General features: G+C 44.7%; 1 protein-coding gene across 1 annotated transcript in view; it reads right to left on the reverse strand.

Moving 5' to 3' along the window:
* Positions 1-673: 673 nt before the first annotated feature.
* LOC118360283 (cadherin-4-like) overlaps positions 674-15,012 on the reverse strand; it is a 636,928-nt gene continuing 622,589 nt past the window's right edge. Inside the window, exons 13-17 of the mRNA XM_052482021.1 lie at positions 12,429-12,665; positions 12,053-12,286; positions 7,353-7,492; positions 4,214-4,378; positions 674-2,294 (exon numbers count right to left, since the gene is read on the reverse strand). Coding sequence (XP_052337981.1) covers positions 2,088-2,294; positions 4,214-4,378; positions 7,353-7,492; positions 12,053-12,286; positions 12,429-12,665 — 983 coding nt within the window. The 3' untranslated portion in view covers positions 674-2,087. The remainder of the gene's footprint in view (positions 2,295-4,213; positions 4,379-7,352; positions 7,493-12,052; positions 12,287-12,428; positions 12,666-15,012) is intronic.

The raw sequence follows: 15,012 nt of genomic DNA on the forward strand, positions 1-15,012 counted from the left end.
CTCTCTGGCGCTCCCGCTTCTCCTCTCTGGCGCTCCCTCTTCTCCTCTCTGGCGCTCCCGCTTCTCCTCTCTGGCGCTCCTCTTCCCCTCCCTGGCGCTCCCTCTTCCCCTCTCTGGCGCTCCCTCTTCCCCTCTCTGGCGCTCCCTCTTCCCCTCTCTGGCGCTACCTCTTCCCCTCTCTGGCGCTCCCTCTTCCCCTCTCTGGCGCTCCCTCTTCTCCTCTCTGGCGCTCCCTCTTCTCCTCTCTGGCGCTCCCTCTTCTCCTCTCTGGCGCTCCCTCTTCCCCTCTCTGGCGCTCCCTCTTCCCCTCTCTGGCGCTCCCTCTTCTCCTCTCTGGCGCTCCCTCTTCTCCTCTCTGGCGCTCCCTCTTCTCCTCTCTGGCGCTCCCTCTTCTCCTCTCTGGCGCTCCCTCTTCCCCTCTCTGGCGCTCCCTCTTCCCCTCTCTGGCGCTCCCTCTTCCCCTCTCTGGCGCTCCCTCTTCTCCTCTCTGGCGCTCCCTCTTCTCCTCTGGCGCTCCCTCTTCTCCTCTGGCGCTCCCTCTTCCCCTCTCTGGCGCTCCCTCTTCCCCTCTCTGGCGCTCCCTCTTCCCCTCTCTGGCGCTCCCTCTTCCCCTCTCTGGCGCTCCCTCTTCCCCTCTCTGGCGCTCCCTCTTCCCCTCTCTGGCGCTCCCTCTTCCCCTCTCTGGCGCTCCCTCTTCCCCTCTCTGGCGCTCCCTCTTCCCCTCTCTGGCGCTCCCTCTTCCCCTCTCTGGCGCTCCCTCTTCTCCTCTCTGGCGCTCCCTCTTCCCCTCTCTGGCGCTCCCTCTTCCCCTCTCTGGCGCTCCCTCTTCTCCTCTGGCGCTCCCTCTTCCCCTCTCTGGCGCTCCCTCTTCCCCTCTCTGGCGCTCCCTCTTCCCCTCTCTGGCGCTCCCTCTTCCCCTCTCTGGCGCTCCCTCTTCTCCTCTCTGGCGCTCCCTCTTCTCCTCTCTGGCGCTCCCTCTTCCCCTCTCTGGCGCTCCCTCTTCTCCTCTCTGGCGCTCCCTCTTCCCCTCTCTGGCGCTCCCTCTTCCCCTCTCTGGCGCTCAAAACCTGTCATCAAGGCAAAGGGTGGCTACTTTGAAGAATCTCAAGTATAAAATATATTTTGATTTGTTTAGCACTTTTTTGGGCACGACATGAAATCATATGTGTTCTCATATTTTTTATGTCTTCACTATTATTCTACAATGTAGAAAATAGCAAAAGAAAACCCTCTTTTGACTGGTAATGTATGTCTTTGTATAGAGCACTCCCTCTCCTGATACCCCCTCACCCCCAAAGGCAAATCCCCTCTGCAACTTCTCCTATGTCTGTCCATGTTGCATGACAGGGTGATGAACATGACACACAGGAAGTCGGACGTGAAGGTCAGATTTGAGGGATTATAAGGGGGCGGTGCCCCACGTTAGCCCAGAAAATGGGAACCAATCCTGAGTTAGCGAGAGTCAGACAAAATACGCACCACTGAAGGCACTTCTTAAACAACAGTGCTTCTGTTCTATGAATTCAAAGTTCAGAGAGATTAAACCAGGGCCTTCCACGCAGAAGAAAGAATTGACATTCTGTGTTTCGCTTTCTTTTCTTCCCCGTCACACAATATGCAGCTTGGGCTATCTGCAAAGGGACGGCTGGGGGCTGATGCGGAAATGGGGAGCCAATGGCCTCCCAACACCAGAAAATAGCTTGCTTTTAAGGACAGTGAAGACAGCAAGGGATAATAAAAAATAATAAAAAAATAAAAAAACACAACAAAAGTAACCAACCCCATCTTCTACCAAAAAACCTGGAGAGCATAAATTTCAGTCTTAGACAGCCTTGGAGCAGGAGAGGGCTCAGTATAGTACAGTACAGTAGGACCCAAAGCTGCCTTGCTGCACAGTCCACTATGGCGGTTGCTTAATTGATTGGTCAGTTGCTAGGTCAGTTCAGTTGGTTGGTGTGTGTGTGGGGTGTGTATTAAAGTTGGAGATTTGAGGACCCCCCCAAGGTTGTAGAGACATAGAGAGCATGGCAGACCAGCTGAGTAGGGTGGATAGGGGAAGTTGATCTTTGACCGGGCCCCCTGTGGCCCTAGTCATCTTCCCCTCCCCCGTACATATCGGCCAGCTTCTTAAAGCGGGGGCCCCAGTCGTTGAGGTAGTCGTAGTCTTGGTCCCCTGTGCTGGAGGAGTTGAGGGAGCTGACGGATCCAGCCGTGGAGCCACTGCCCTCGTAGTCAAACACCAGGAGGGAGTCATATGGAGGGGCCGTGGGGTCGTTGTCTGCCGCCCGCAAACCCTGGAGGGAGATAGAGAGAGGAGAGAGTTAATAGTAAACAGGCTGACCTGTAGGGAGGGAGGGGGGTTAAAGTGGAACTGACAGCATTTTAGCAATATTAAAATCTGTTCATATACACCCCTAGGAAGAATATGACACTTTTTAAAAAACATTTTCTGACAAGCGAGCACTTAGGTTTGGTCATTTTCAGTTTTTCAGAAATTATTAGAATGTTTGGGAAGTACATATACTAAGACATTTGTGAAAATTCTATAGCAATATAGAGTGGGAGAGAGGCCGTGCGTTTGGACAATTAATAGACACTGCAGTAAATAAAACAGAAAAAAACCTGTCTCGTCCAACACAGGAGTCTACCAGTGTGCTATAGCCAATCAGAGCTACAGTAGGCCTTTATGTAAACAAGTCATTTGCCACATGGGCCTGCCATCATTCACTTTGAACAGGACTGTGTTTTTACAGACAGTTGCAACAGTGCGACTTTAAATCGTTAGAACGCATTTGCCAAAAGCTACAAAAATACACCTGAATGGATTTCTGCAAATATGTAAATCCCACAGAGTCCTCTTACATTTGGGAACTTTACAGTGCTATTGATCAAACTACCATGAAAGGGTAGGCTTTCTCTCCCTCAGTTATGCACAACAACAACAACAAGGTCAACAACTAATGCTAGCCAGAGCAAGATGAGCTAAAATATAACCAAGGAACATTAGATAAACCCTCTCAAACTTGTACAGTTAGTTGGCCATCAACATTTCACTGATAAACAATGGGGTAGCCTACTCGTCCTTCTGCAGCCTGCCTGCCAATGCTTGTCCCAACCAAGCACCCAAGCTAGATTTCTAGCTAGCTACTTCCAGACACAAATGAGAGAACACCTCACTCTGACCATTTTACTCGCCGTAGCAGAGCTGGTTAGACTGTTTACATGTTAATAGAGCACAGGCTGAGGAAGCATCACAGCAAAGGCCAACAGGATTAGCAAGGTTAGTGTATAGTACTACAGAGAGACAGAGGAGGGTAGGCTTTCAGTAAGATAACATACACAGGCTAAGGAAACACCATAGAGGAGATGGGAAATGTTGGCATACAGGCAATATATTGAGAGTGACAGAGTGATGTCATTGGCAGGGATGTAGAATCCCCAAGGAGGAGGATACAGTGGGCAGCCGAGCCACCATGTGTTTGTGTTTTGCCAGACTGCTGGAGCGAGATTAGTGTGTGTGTGTGTGTGTGTGTGTGTGTGTGTGTGTGTGTGTGTGTGTGTGTGTGTGTGTGTGTGTGTGTGTGTGTGTGTGTGTGTGTGTGTGTGTGTGTGTGTGTGTGTGTGTGTGTGTGTGTGTGTATATGTGTGTGTATATGTGTGTGTAGGCAGAATGGATCAAAGCTGAACAGCTGCCAATACTTCTCAAGTGTGAACATGTTGTCACGGCGCCTGTCAGTCAAAGCCTTCTTGCACGAGTGTGTTTAAATTGGGGTAACGTACACACGCATGTGTGCGTACATGTATGTGTGTGTGTGTTTGAGTGTGTGATAACAGCTGTCAGGTAATCTCCATCTCCACTGTTGCCTTAGCTCAGAGGATTGAAGCCTGTAAACAAACAGCACGCAGAAAATGCCACCATTTATGCAATATCATCCTCAGATCTCACACATTTACCTGAAACAAAAGGTGCATCAAATGTTTCTTAGAAATCAGGAGGTACACAGTAAATGCACCTCCACATCTTTACAGATGTCTTCATTTTTTATTTCAATGTCTTTTGTAGTTGTGTATTGTAGGTTAGTCATTATGCCTTGTATGTGGAATTGTGTCTGTGTTTGTGTCAGATCCCAAGTAGAAAAGTGCTGCGGACTAAACCGTATCTTGATAAAGAAATAAACAAAACAATACTGTGACCCCTGGTTGCCCCCCTCACCTCGTTGATGAAGTCCCCAATATCCCCAGGGTGGGGGATGGCAGGTCGGATGGGATACTGGGACTCAGGGATGATGGGGCGCTCGTCCACCCTCCGTACCCCCAGGGGCTTACTGATGATGTGCTCCAGAGAGTCAGGCTGCTGCAGCTGGCTTAGGTCATAGTCCTGCACAGAGACACACACAGACAGATGATACAGTCAACCTCAAGACATAACTAACTTGCACTCTGTGTTTGTGGGTGTATGTGCAATATATATATGCGTATTCAGATCACTCAACTTTTTACACATTTTGCTACGTTACAGCCTTATTCTAAAATGTATTAAATTAAACAAAATCCTCAGTAATCTACACACAAAACCCCATAATGACAAAGCAAAAACAAGATTTGAGAAATGTTTTCACATGTATAAAAATACAAAATAAAATACAACTTATTTACATAAGTATTCAGACCCTTTGCTGTGGGACTCGAAATTGAGTTCAGGTGCATCCTGTTACCATTGATCATACTTGATATGTTTCTACAACTTGATTAGAGTCCACCTGTGGTAAATTCAATTGATTGAACATGATTTGGAAAGGCACACACCTGTCTATATAAAGGTCACACAGTTTACAGTGCATGTTAGAGCAAAAACCAAGCCATGAGGTCAAAGAAATTGTCCGTAGAGCTCCGAAACAGGATTGTGCAGAGGCTCAGATCTGGGGTAAGGGTACCAAGACATTTCTGAAGCATTGAACGTCCCCAAGAACACAGTGTCCTCCATCATTCCTAAATGGAAGAAGTTTGGAACCACCAAGACTCTTCCTAGAGCTGGCCGCTTGGCCAAACTGAGCAATTGGGGGAGAAGGGCCTTGGTCAGGGAAGTGACCAAAAACCCGATGGTCACTGACAGAGTTCTAGAGTTCCTCTGTGAAGATGGGAGAATCTTTCAGAAGGACAACCATCTCTGCAGCACTCCACCAATCAGGCCTTTATGGTAGAGTGGCCAGACAGAATGGTAGAGTGGCCACTACTTGTTAAAAGGCACATGACAGCCTGCTTGGAGTTTGCCAAAAGGAACCTAAAGGACTCAGACCATGAGAAACAAGTTTCTCTGGTCTGATGAAACCAAGGTTCAACACTTTGGCCTGAATGCCTAGTGTCATGTCTGGAGAAAACCTGGCACCACCGCTAACGTGAAGCATGGTGGTGGCAGCATTATACTGTGGGGGTGTTTTTCAACGGCAGCGACTGGGAGACCAGTCAGGATCGAGGTAAAGATGAGAGAGATCAGAGAGTACAGAGAGATACTTGATGAAATCCTGAGCACTCTGGAGCAGGTTCTCAGACAGGGGAGAATGTTCACCTGCCAACAGTACAATGACCCTAAGCACACAGCCAAGACAATGCTGGACTGGCTTCGGGACAAGTCTCTGGATGTCCTTGAGTGGCCCAGCCAGAGCCTGGACTTGAACCCGATCTAACATCTCGGGAGAGACCTGAAAATAGCTGTGCTGCAACACTCCCCATCCAACCTGACAGAGCTTAAGAGGATCTGCAGAGAAGAAATGGGAGAAACTCCCCAAATAAATGTGTCCCAAGCTTGTAGCGTCATACCCAAGAAGACTTGAGGCTATAATTGCTGCCAAAGGTGCTTCAACAAAGTACTGAGTAAAGGGTCTGAATACTTACAGTACGTAAATCTTCATTTTATTTTGTTCATAAGTTTAATTTGCTAAAATTAATAAAAACCTGCTTTGCTTTGTCATTATGAGGTATTGTGTGTATATTGATGACAAAAAACAAACAATTTAAGCAATTTTAGAAGTGTCACGGTTCTCTTGACATGAAGGAGAGTCAGACCAAAATGCGGCGTGGCTATTGAGATTCATGTTTAATGAAACACAGTAAACACGAATCAAATACAAAAACAATAAACGTACCACGAAAACCAAAACAGCCTAATACTGGTGCAAAGTAACACAGAGACAGTAACAAGGACAATCACCCACAAAACCCAACACCAAACAGGCTACCTAAATATGGTTCCCAATCAGAGACAATGACGAACACCTGCCTCTGATTGAGAACCATATCAGGCCAAACATAGAACTAGACAAACTAGACATGTAACATAGAATGCCCACTCAGCTCACACCCTGACCAACCAAAACATAGAAACATACAAAGCAAACTATGGTCAGGGTGTGACAATAAGGCTCTAACCTAATAAAATGTGGAAAAGGTGAAGGGGTCTGAATACTTTCCGAACGCACTGTATACTGTAAACATACATGTATATGTTTACAAGTCTGTATCTGTGTGTGTGTCTCTCTGTATGTGTCTCTCTGTATGTGTTAGTCTCTCCGTGTGTGTGTGTCTCTCTGTATGTGTTAGTCTCTCCGTGTGTGTGTGTCTCTCCGTGTGTGTGTGTCTCTCTGTATGTGTCTCTCTGTATGTGTTAGTCTCTCCGTGTGTGTGTGTCTCTGAGTGTGTGTGTGTGTCTCTCTGTATGTGTCTCTCTGTATGTGTTAGTCTCTCCGTGTGTATGTGTCTCTCCGTGTGTGTGTGTCTCTGAGTGTGTGTATGTGTCTCTCTGTATGTGTCTCTATGTATGTGTCTCTCTGTATGTGTTAGTCTCTCCGTGTGTGTGTGTCTCTGAGTGTGTGTGTGTGTGTGTCTCTCTGTATGTGTTAGTCTCTACGTGTGTGTGTGTCTCTGAGTGTGTGTGTGTGTGTGTGTGTGTGTCTCTCTGTATGTGTCTCTCTGTATGTGTCTCTCTGTATGTGTTAGTCTCTCCGTGTGTGTGTGTCTCTGAGTGTGTGTGTCTCTCTGTATGTGTTAGTCTCTCCGTGTGTGTGTGTCTCTGAGTGTGTGTGTGTGTGTCTCTCTGTATGTGTCTCTCTGTATGTGTTAGTCTCTCCGTGTGTGTGTGTCTCTGAGTGTGTGTGTGTGTCTCTCTGTATGTGTCTCTCTGTATGTGTTAGTCTCTCCGTGTGTGTGTGTCTCTCTGTATGTGTCTCTCTGTATGTGTTAGTCTCTCCGTGTGTGTGTCTCTGAGTGTGTGTGTGTGTCTCTCTGTATGTGTCTCTCTGTATGTGTTAGTCTCTCCGTGTGTGTGTGTCTCTGAGTGTGTGTGTGTGCATGTGTACCTGGTCCTCCTCTCCCCCTCCTTCCTCGTCGTATTTCAGAATGTTATCTCTGACATCGTCCTCTGGGTCGATCAGCAGCTGTTTGGTCTGCCTCTCCTTCTCTCTACGCTTCATCCACAGGACAAACACTAGCACCATACCTGGAACACACACACGACACCTCTAACAACACAATAATACTGCAAAACACACAATGAACACACATTAAAGAATACCCTTCAACTGCAAAACACTCAGCCAATAATCCTTTATTAACACACTTCTACAACAAAACACTTAAACCACATGATTGTCCTACGGCAAAATACACAGCCAACGCATCTTTAACAACACAGACTGCAAAACACTCAACCACACAAAAAGCTCTACACATTTGTAGAGCATAGGACTGTACCACTATACACAAGAGCGAAACCCACGATGTAAATGTGATCCATGAGCACACACCACAAAACAAACCACCAGCAGCACCTGAGCAAGACAACTCCACATTAAAACCACTGTCTGACAGAACCCAATAATAAAACCCATGGGGTCACACACTCAGAGAAAACACATTCTGGTGGCCAGCTAGGCATTCATCTAAAATACAACCTGTATGCTATTGTGTTTACTGCATGGTAAATGTTTGATTTCAAGGCCCAACCGAGAGAACAGCAAATCATTACCCTCTTCAGCATCTGGTAAGAAAGGTGGTTTAATATACCATGTGATCATAAGGAGGGATCTGATGTATTGTGTGTAGGGAAGAGATAGTGGTAGCTACAGGTAGAGATCTTCATAGGTCCAAAAAGTTGGACCCATTCTGAAATGAACCTGGGGCTTTCCCAACCGGACCAAAATGCAAAATCTTAAAAAATATATATTTTTATTCAACTAGGCAAGTCAGTTAAGAACAAATTCTTATTTACAATGAGGGCCTACCCCAGCCAAACCCGGATGACACTGGGCCAATTGTGTGCCGCCCTATGGGACGCCCAATCACAGCCGGATGTGATGCAGCCTGGATTCAAATCAGAGACTTGCACTGAGATATAGTGCCTTAGACCGCTGTGCCACTCGGGAGACCTGTTCCGAACTGACTGAAGGACAACTAGACCCGTTCCGTATAAACCTGGTCAAATCCAGACCCTGTCCGGTCTGATCTGAGGGAAGCAGCAGAAAAGTCATTATTTAAGATACTTTATTATCTGGAAGTGATCAAGTGCGAGAGGAGGGAGAAAGAGGTGCAGCTCTAGCAGGCGGGGGAGGGGCTGTACTGTGAGTGAGTGACACAGGGAACAGGAAGGAAGGAGGGAGGGAGGACTCAAACTATAGTAGACTAATAGCTGCCATAGCTAGGTTATTTATCATAAAATATGATTACATAGTACCTGTCTTGACTGCATCAAACGGGGAGATGCTATTTAAGCTAGCTAACGTTAGCTAACTAGGCTAATTGAGGCTGCAGTGCATTCGCTTTTTCATCCTACAGTTACAAATACAACTCAATTTAGAATATTAATTAGCAACCTACCTGTTGGCTCTTGGTCGTTGTAGCCTATCCTTCTCCTTTTAATTCTATCATTTTAATTCCATCTTCCATTGATTAAATATCTCCTAATTTTGCCACACACGGAGGCTCTATGACTGTAGCCTAGTACCGCTTTGATGTCTTAAGATTGGCCAACAACAAGCTACTCCCGTCACACTCCACACTCGTGAAAAGCAAGAGCAGCAGCATAGATTACTGCAGCAGTCACATTCTGATCTGTAAGGGGCCTTACATATACCCAAGACCCCTGACAATCATATCAGATTCGACCCAGACCCGTGACATTCTTTACACTTCTGGATCCGGACCCACTTGGGTCAGTCTCGGCTATTCGGGTACAGGTGAAGACCTCTAGCTACAGGGGGGAGGGGAGAGGAAGCGAGAGGAAGGAAGATATGTCTGTTTTAGGGCTGTGAAATTAAAAATATTTTTTTAGAAAGTTAATCAAATAAAATGTTATTGCTCGCATACACGTATTTAGCAGATGTTATTGTAGGTGTAGCGAAATGCTTGTGTTCCTAGCTCCAACTGTACGGTAATATCTAACAATTCATAACAATACACACAAATCTAAAAAGTAAAAATCCTCAGATTTGCTGCGATTAAATTTAAGATTTTTCATACAAAAAACATTACAGGAATATTGACATCTTGATTTTATCTAAAGTAACTAAAATTAGGTACAGTTGAAGTCGGAAGTTTACATACACTCAGGTTGGAATCATTAAGTTCTTCGAGATAGGGGGCGCTCTTTTAATTTTTGGATAAAAAAACGTTCCCGTTTTAAACAAGATATTTTGTCACGAAAAGATGCTCGACTATGCATGTAATTGACAGCTTTGGAAAGAAAAAACTCTGATGTTTCCAAAACTGCAAAGATATTATCTGTGAGTGCCCCAGAACTAATGCTACAGGCGAAACCAAGATGAAATTTCATACAGGAAATGCCCCAGATTCCGAAGGCGCTGTGTTCCAATGTCTCCTTATATGGCTGTGAATGCGCCAGGAATGAGCCTGCACTTTCTGTCGTTTCCCCAAGGTGTCTGCAGCATTGTGACGTATTTGTAGGCATATCATTGGAAGATTGACCATAAGAGACTACATTTACCAGGTGTCCGCCCGGTGTCTTGCGTCAAAATTATTGCGTAATCTCCAGGTCCATGCCAGTTCCATTTTTTCAGAGGAGAAACCAAACTGCCACGAATGATTTATCATTAATAGATATGTGAAAAACACCTTGAGGTTTGATTCTAAACAACGTTTGCCATGTTTCTGTCGATATTATGGAGTTAATTTGGAAAAACGTTTGCGTTGTAATGACTTAATTTTCGGGTTTTTTCTTACCCAAACGTGATGAACAAAATGGAGCGATTTGTCTACACAAATAATCTTTTTGGAAAAACTGAACATTTGCTATCTAACTGAGAGTCTCCTCATTGAAACATCTGAAGTTCTTCAAAGGTAAATGAATGGTTCAAAAGCATATTTTGAAAATCTGAGATGACAGTGTTGTTAACAAAAGGCTAAGCTTGAGAGCTAATATATTTATTTCATTTCATTTGCGATTTTCATGAATAGTTAACGTTGCGTTATGCTAATGAGCTTGCAGAGATAATTACACTCCTGGATACAGGTTTTTTTCGTAGCCAAACGTGATGAACAAAACGGAGCGATTTGTCCTACACAATCTTTTTGGAAAAACTCAACATTTGCTATCTAACTGAGAGTCTCCTCATTGAAACATCTGAAGTTATTCAAAGGTAAATGATTTTATTTGAATGCTTTTCTTGTTTTTGTGAAAATGTTGCATGCTGAATGCTAGGCTTAATGCTATGCTAGGCTATCAATACTCTTACACAAATGTGTGTTTAGCTATGGTTCAAAAGCATATTTTGAAAATCTGAGATGACAGTGTTGTTAACAAAAGGCTAAGATTGAGAGCAAATATATTTATTTAATTTCATTTGCGATTTACATGAATAGTTAACGTTGCGTTATGGTAATGAGCTTGAGGCTATAAATAGGATCCCGGATACGGGACTGCTTGTCGCAACAGGTTAAACTCGTTTTTCAACCACTCCACAAATTTCTTGTTAACAAATTATAGTTTTGGCAAGTCGGTTAGGACATCTACTTTGTGCATGACACAAGTAATTTTTCCAACAATTGTTTACAGACAGATTATTTCACTTATAATTCACTATATCACAATTCCAGTGGGTCAGATGTTTACATACACTAAGTTGACTGTGTCTTTAAACAGCTTGGAAAATTCCAGAAAATTATGTCATGGCTTTAGAAGCTTCTGATAGGCAAATTGACATAATTTGAGTCAATTGGAGGTGTACCTGTGGATGTATTTCAATGTCTACCTTCAAACTCAGTGCCTCTTTGCTTGATATCATGGTAAAATTAAAAAGAATCAGCCAAGACCTCAGAAAAAAAATTGTAGACCTCCACAAGTCTGGTTCATCCTTGGGAGCAATTTCCAAACGCCTGAAGGTACCACGTTCATCTGTACAAACAATAGTACGCAAGTATAAACACCATGGGACCACACAGCCGTCATATCGCTCAGTAAGGAGATGCGTTCTGTCTCCTAGAGATGAATGTACGAAAATTGCAAATCAATCCAAGAACAACAGCAAAATACCTTGTGAAGATGCTGGAGAAACCGGTACAAAAGTATCTATATCCACAGTAAAACGAGTCCTATATCGACATAACCTGAAAGGCTGCTCAGCAAGGAAGAAGCCACTGCTCTAAAACTGCCATAAAAAAGCCAGAATACGGTTTGCAACTGCACATGTGAATAAAGATCGTACTTTTTGGAGAAATGTCCAAAAATAGAACTGCTTGGCAATAATGACCATTGTTATGTGTTTGGAGAAAAAGGGGAGGCTTGCAAGCCGAAGAACACCATCCTAACCGTGAAGCACGGGGGTGGCAGCATCATGTTGTGGGGGTTCCAACTTCAACTGTACTTTGAGAAAGCACACTTTCTTTAACCTGAATGTCAACTTGTTTTATATTGCATTGTTGTTTTTAACTGTATAGATTATGTATTTGGGATGTTTTCAGCGTAAAAAATGTCTACACTCAAATTAAAACTGAACTTGAGTAAACTAATTAACTCTGACAGACGATGTCCAGTCAGTATACTCACTGAGCAGTATGATGATACAGATGAGTATGGCTATGATGGCTCCAGTCCCCAGTCCAGCAGCAGCCACAGCCCCGACCAGGGTGCAGTCTCCGTTCTCATCACACGGACACACCTTGACCTTTATAATGGACCTGTTGGAGAGAGGAGGGTTCCCCGAGTCGCTCACAATCACAGGCACCTCATACACCCCAGGCTTCAGATACTGGATCCGCAAACTCAACCGGGCATAGTCACCTGGGAAGGGGAGGGGAGAGACATACTGTTAATATCCAATATCAGAACACTTAAACTTAAACACTTTTTTTAGGCACCGCCTCTAACCCTTCTTAGGCACTGCCTCTTCTACCCCCAAATCTACATCTGGTGGTCCCCTCACCGTTGAGACGTGACACAGTCCAGTTGCGTCGTATGCTGGCGGGGAAGGTGGGGAGCTCGAATACAAAGGGTCCCACGTTGGGGTCCGTGTCTGAGTCTGCAGCCGTTATGTTGATGCCGGCGTTGCGGTTGATGCGCTCACAGATCTGAGACTCGCGGGGCAGCAGAGATGGAGCGTTGTCATTCACATCTATCAGATAGATCTGGAGGGTTCCTGTACCGCTGGCCATGGGAGAGCCTGGGAGGAGGACAGGAGAGGGGGAGAGTGGAGGAGAAGAAGAGGCAGGAGAGGGGAAGAGTGGAGATGAGTTAAGGGAAGAGGCTATTGTTACTGTTGTTGCTATTGTTAAGCAAACATTTACGGCCATGCATGTCTCACACACAAACACACACACACATGGCCACTAAGCCGCACACTGATCAGAAAACAATACAGAAATGCACAATGGAAATAGAAGGAACAGCACGTCAGAAATCAGCTCAATGTAATTGAAGAATCCATCAAATCTAACCACTTCTGGGAAAAATTGAACACACCAAACAAACAACATGAAGAGTTACAGTATCTATCCAAAACAGAAATGTATGGATAAACCACTTCTCCAATCGTTTTGGCTCCATAATAAAGAACAAAACAGCAAAAACATATACATGATCAAATACAAATCTTAGAATCAACTATTAAAGGTCCTACAGCAACACCTAGATGTTCTGCACAGATTCTGTCACACCTGGGTGCTGACAGTAAATCTCAGTAAGACAAAAATAATGGTGTTCCAAAAAGGGTCCACTTGCCAGGACCACAAATACAAATTCCATCTAGACACCATTGTCCTAGAGGACACAAAAAACTATATGTACCTTGGCCTAAACATCATAGCCACAGGTAACTTCCACAAAGATGTGAAAGAGCTGAGAGACAAGGCAAGAAGGGCCTTCTATGCCATCAAAAGGAACATAGAATTTTACACACCAAAAATACTTGAATCAGTTATAGAACACATTGCCCTTTATGGTTGTGAGGTCTGGGGTCTGCTCACCAACCAATAATTCACAAAATGGGACAAACACCAAATTGAGACTCTGTTTACAAGGTAAAACACCAAACAATGCATGCAGAGCAGAATTAGGCCGATACCCACTAATAAACAAAATCCAGAAAAGAGCTGTTAAATTCTACAACTACCCAAAATGAAGCCATTCCCAAACCTTCCATAACAAAGCCGTCACCTACTGAGAGATGAACCTGGAGAAGAGTCCCCTAAGCAAGCTGGTCCTGGGGCTCTGTTCACAAACACAAACACACCCTACAGAGAGATGAACCTGGAGAAGAGTCCCCTAAGCAAGCTGGTCCTGGGGCTCTGTTCACAAACACAAACACACCCTACAGAGAGATGAACCTGGAGAAGAGTTCCCTAAGCAAGCTGGTCCTGGGGCTCTGTTCACAAACACAAACACACCCTACAGACAGATGAACCTGGAGAAGAGTCCTCTAAGCAAGCTGGTCCTGGGGCTCTGTTCACAAACACAAGCACACCCTACAGAGAGAGGAACCTGGAGAAGAGTCCCCTAAACAAGCTGGTCCTGGGGCTCTGTTCACAAACACAAACAGAGCCCCAGGACAGCAACACAATTAGACCCAACCAAATCGTGAGAAAACAAAAAGATCATTACTTGACACATTGGAAAGAGTTAACAAGAAACAGAGCAAACTAGAATGCTATGTCCCTAAACAGAGAGTACACAGTGGCAAAATACCTGACCACTGTGACTGACCCAAAATTAAGGAAAGCTTTGACTATATACAGAATCAGTGAGCATAGCCTTGCTATTGAGAGGCGCTGCCGTAGGCAGACATGGCTTTCAAAAGAAGACAGGCACACTGCCACTTCCTAACCACCACTTCCTAACCTCCTGCCAAATGTATGACCATATTAGAGACACATATTTCCCTTAGATTACACAGACCCACAAAGAATTTGAAAACAACTCCCATATCTACTGGGTGAAATACCACAGTGTGCCATCACAGCAGCAGTATTTGGGACCTGTTGCGACACGAAAAGGGCAACCAGTGAAGAACAAACACCATTGTAAATACAACCCATATACACAACCCACATTTATGTTTAATTATTTTCCCTTTTGTACTATTTGCACAACTATTTTATCTATTTCACTTGCTTTGGAAATATAAACATATGTTTCCCATGCCAATAAAGCCCTTTGAATTGAAAGAGTGAGCGAGAGAGAGAGAGAGAGAGCTGCTGACATTTGGCTGTGACAGTTGGCTGTTCAACCTCCCCTTATTTCATACAGCCAAATCCCTCTTATCACAACCCATCTCCCTACATACACAGCTCACACACTCGCCAGAGACAATAACAATTAATATAACACAATAGAACAGTCCGTGGATATTTTCTCTGAGGTGTGTGTGTGTGTGTGTGTGTGTGTGTGTGTGTGTGTGTGTGTGTGTGTGTGTGTGTGTGTGTGTGTGTGTGTGTGTGTGTGTGTGTGTGTGTGTGTGTGTGTGTGTGTGTGTGTGTGTGTGTGTGTGTGTGTGTGTGTAAATGTAAATGTAT

The sequence above is a fragment of the Oncorhynchus keta genome, chromosome 27 (assembly GCF_023373465.1).
Source record: "Oncorhynchus keta strain PuntledgeMale-10-30-2019 chromosome 27, Oket_V2, whole genome shotgun sequence".
In the NCBI taxonomy this organism is placed as follows: domain Eukaryota; kingdom Metazoa; phylum Chordata; class Actinopteri; order Salmoniformes; family Salmonidae; genus Oncorhynchus; species Oncorhynchus keta.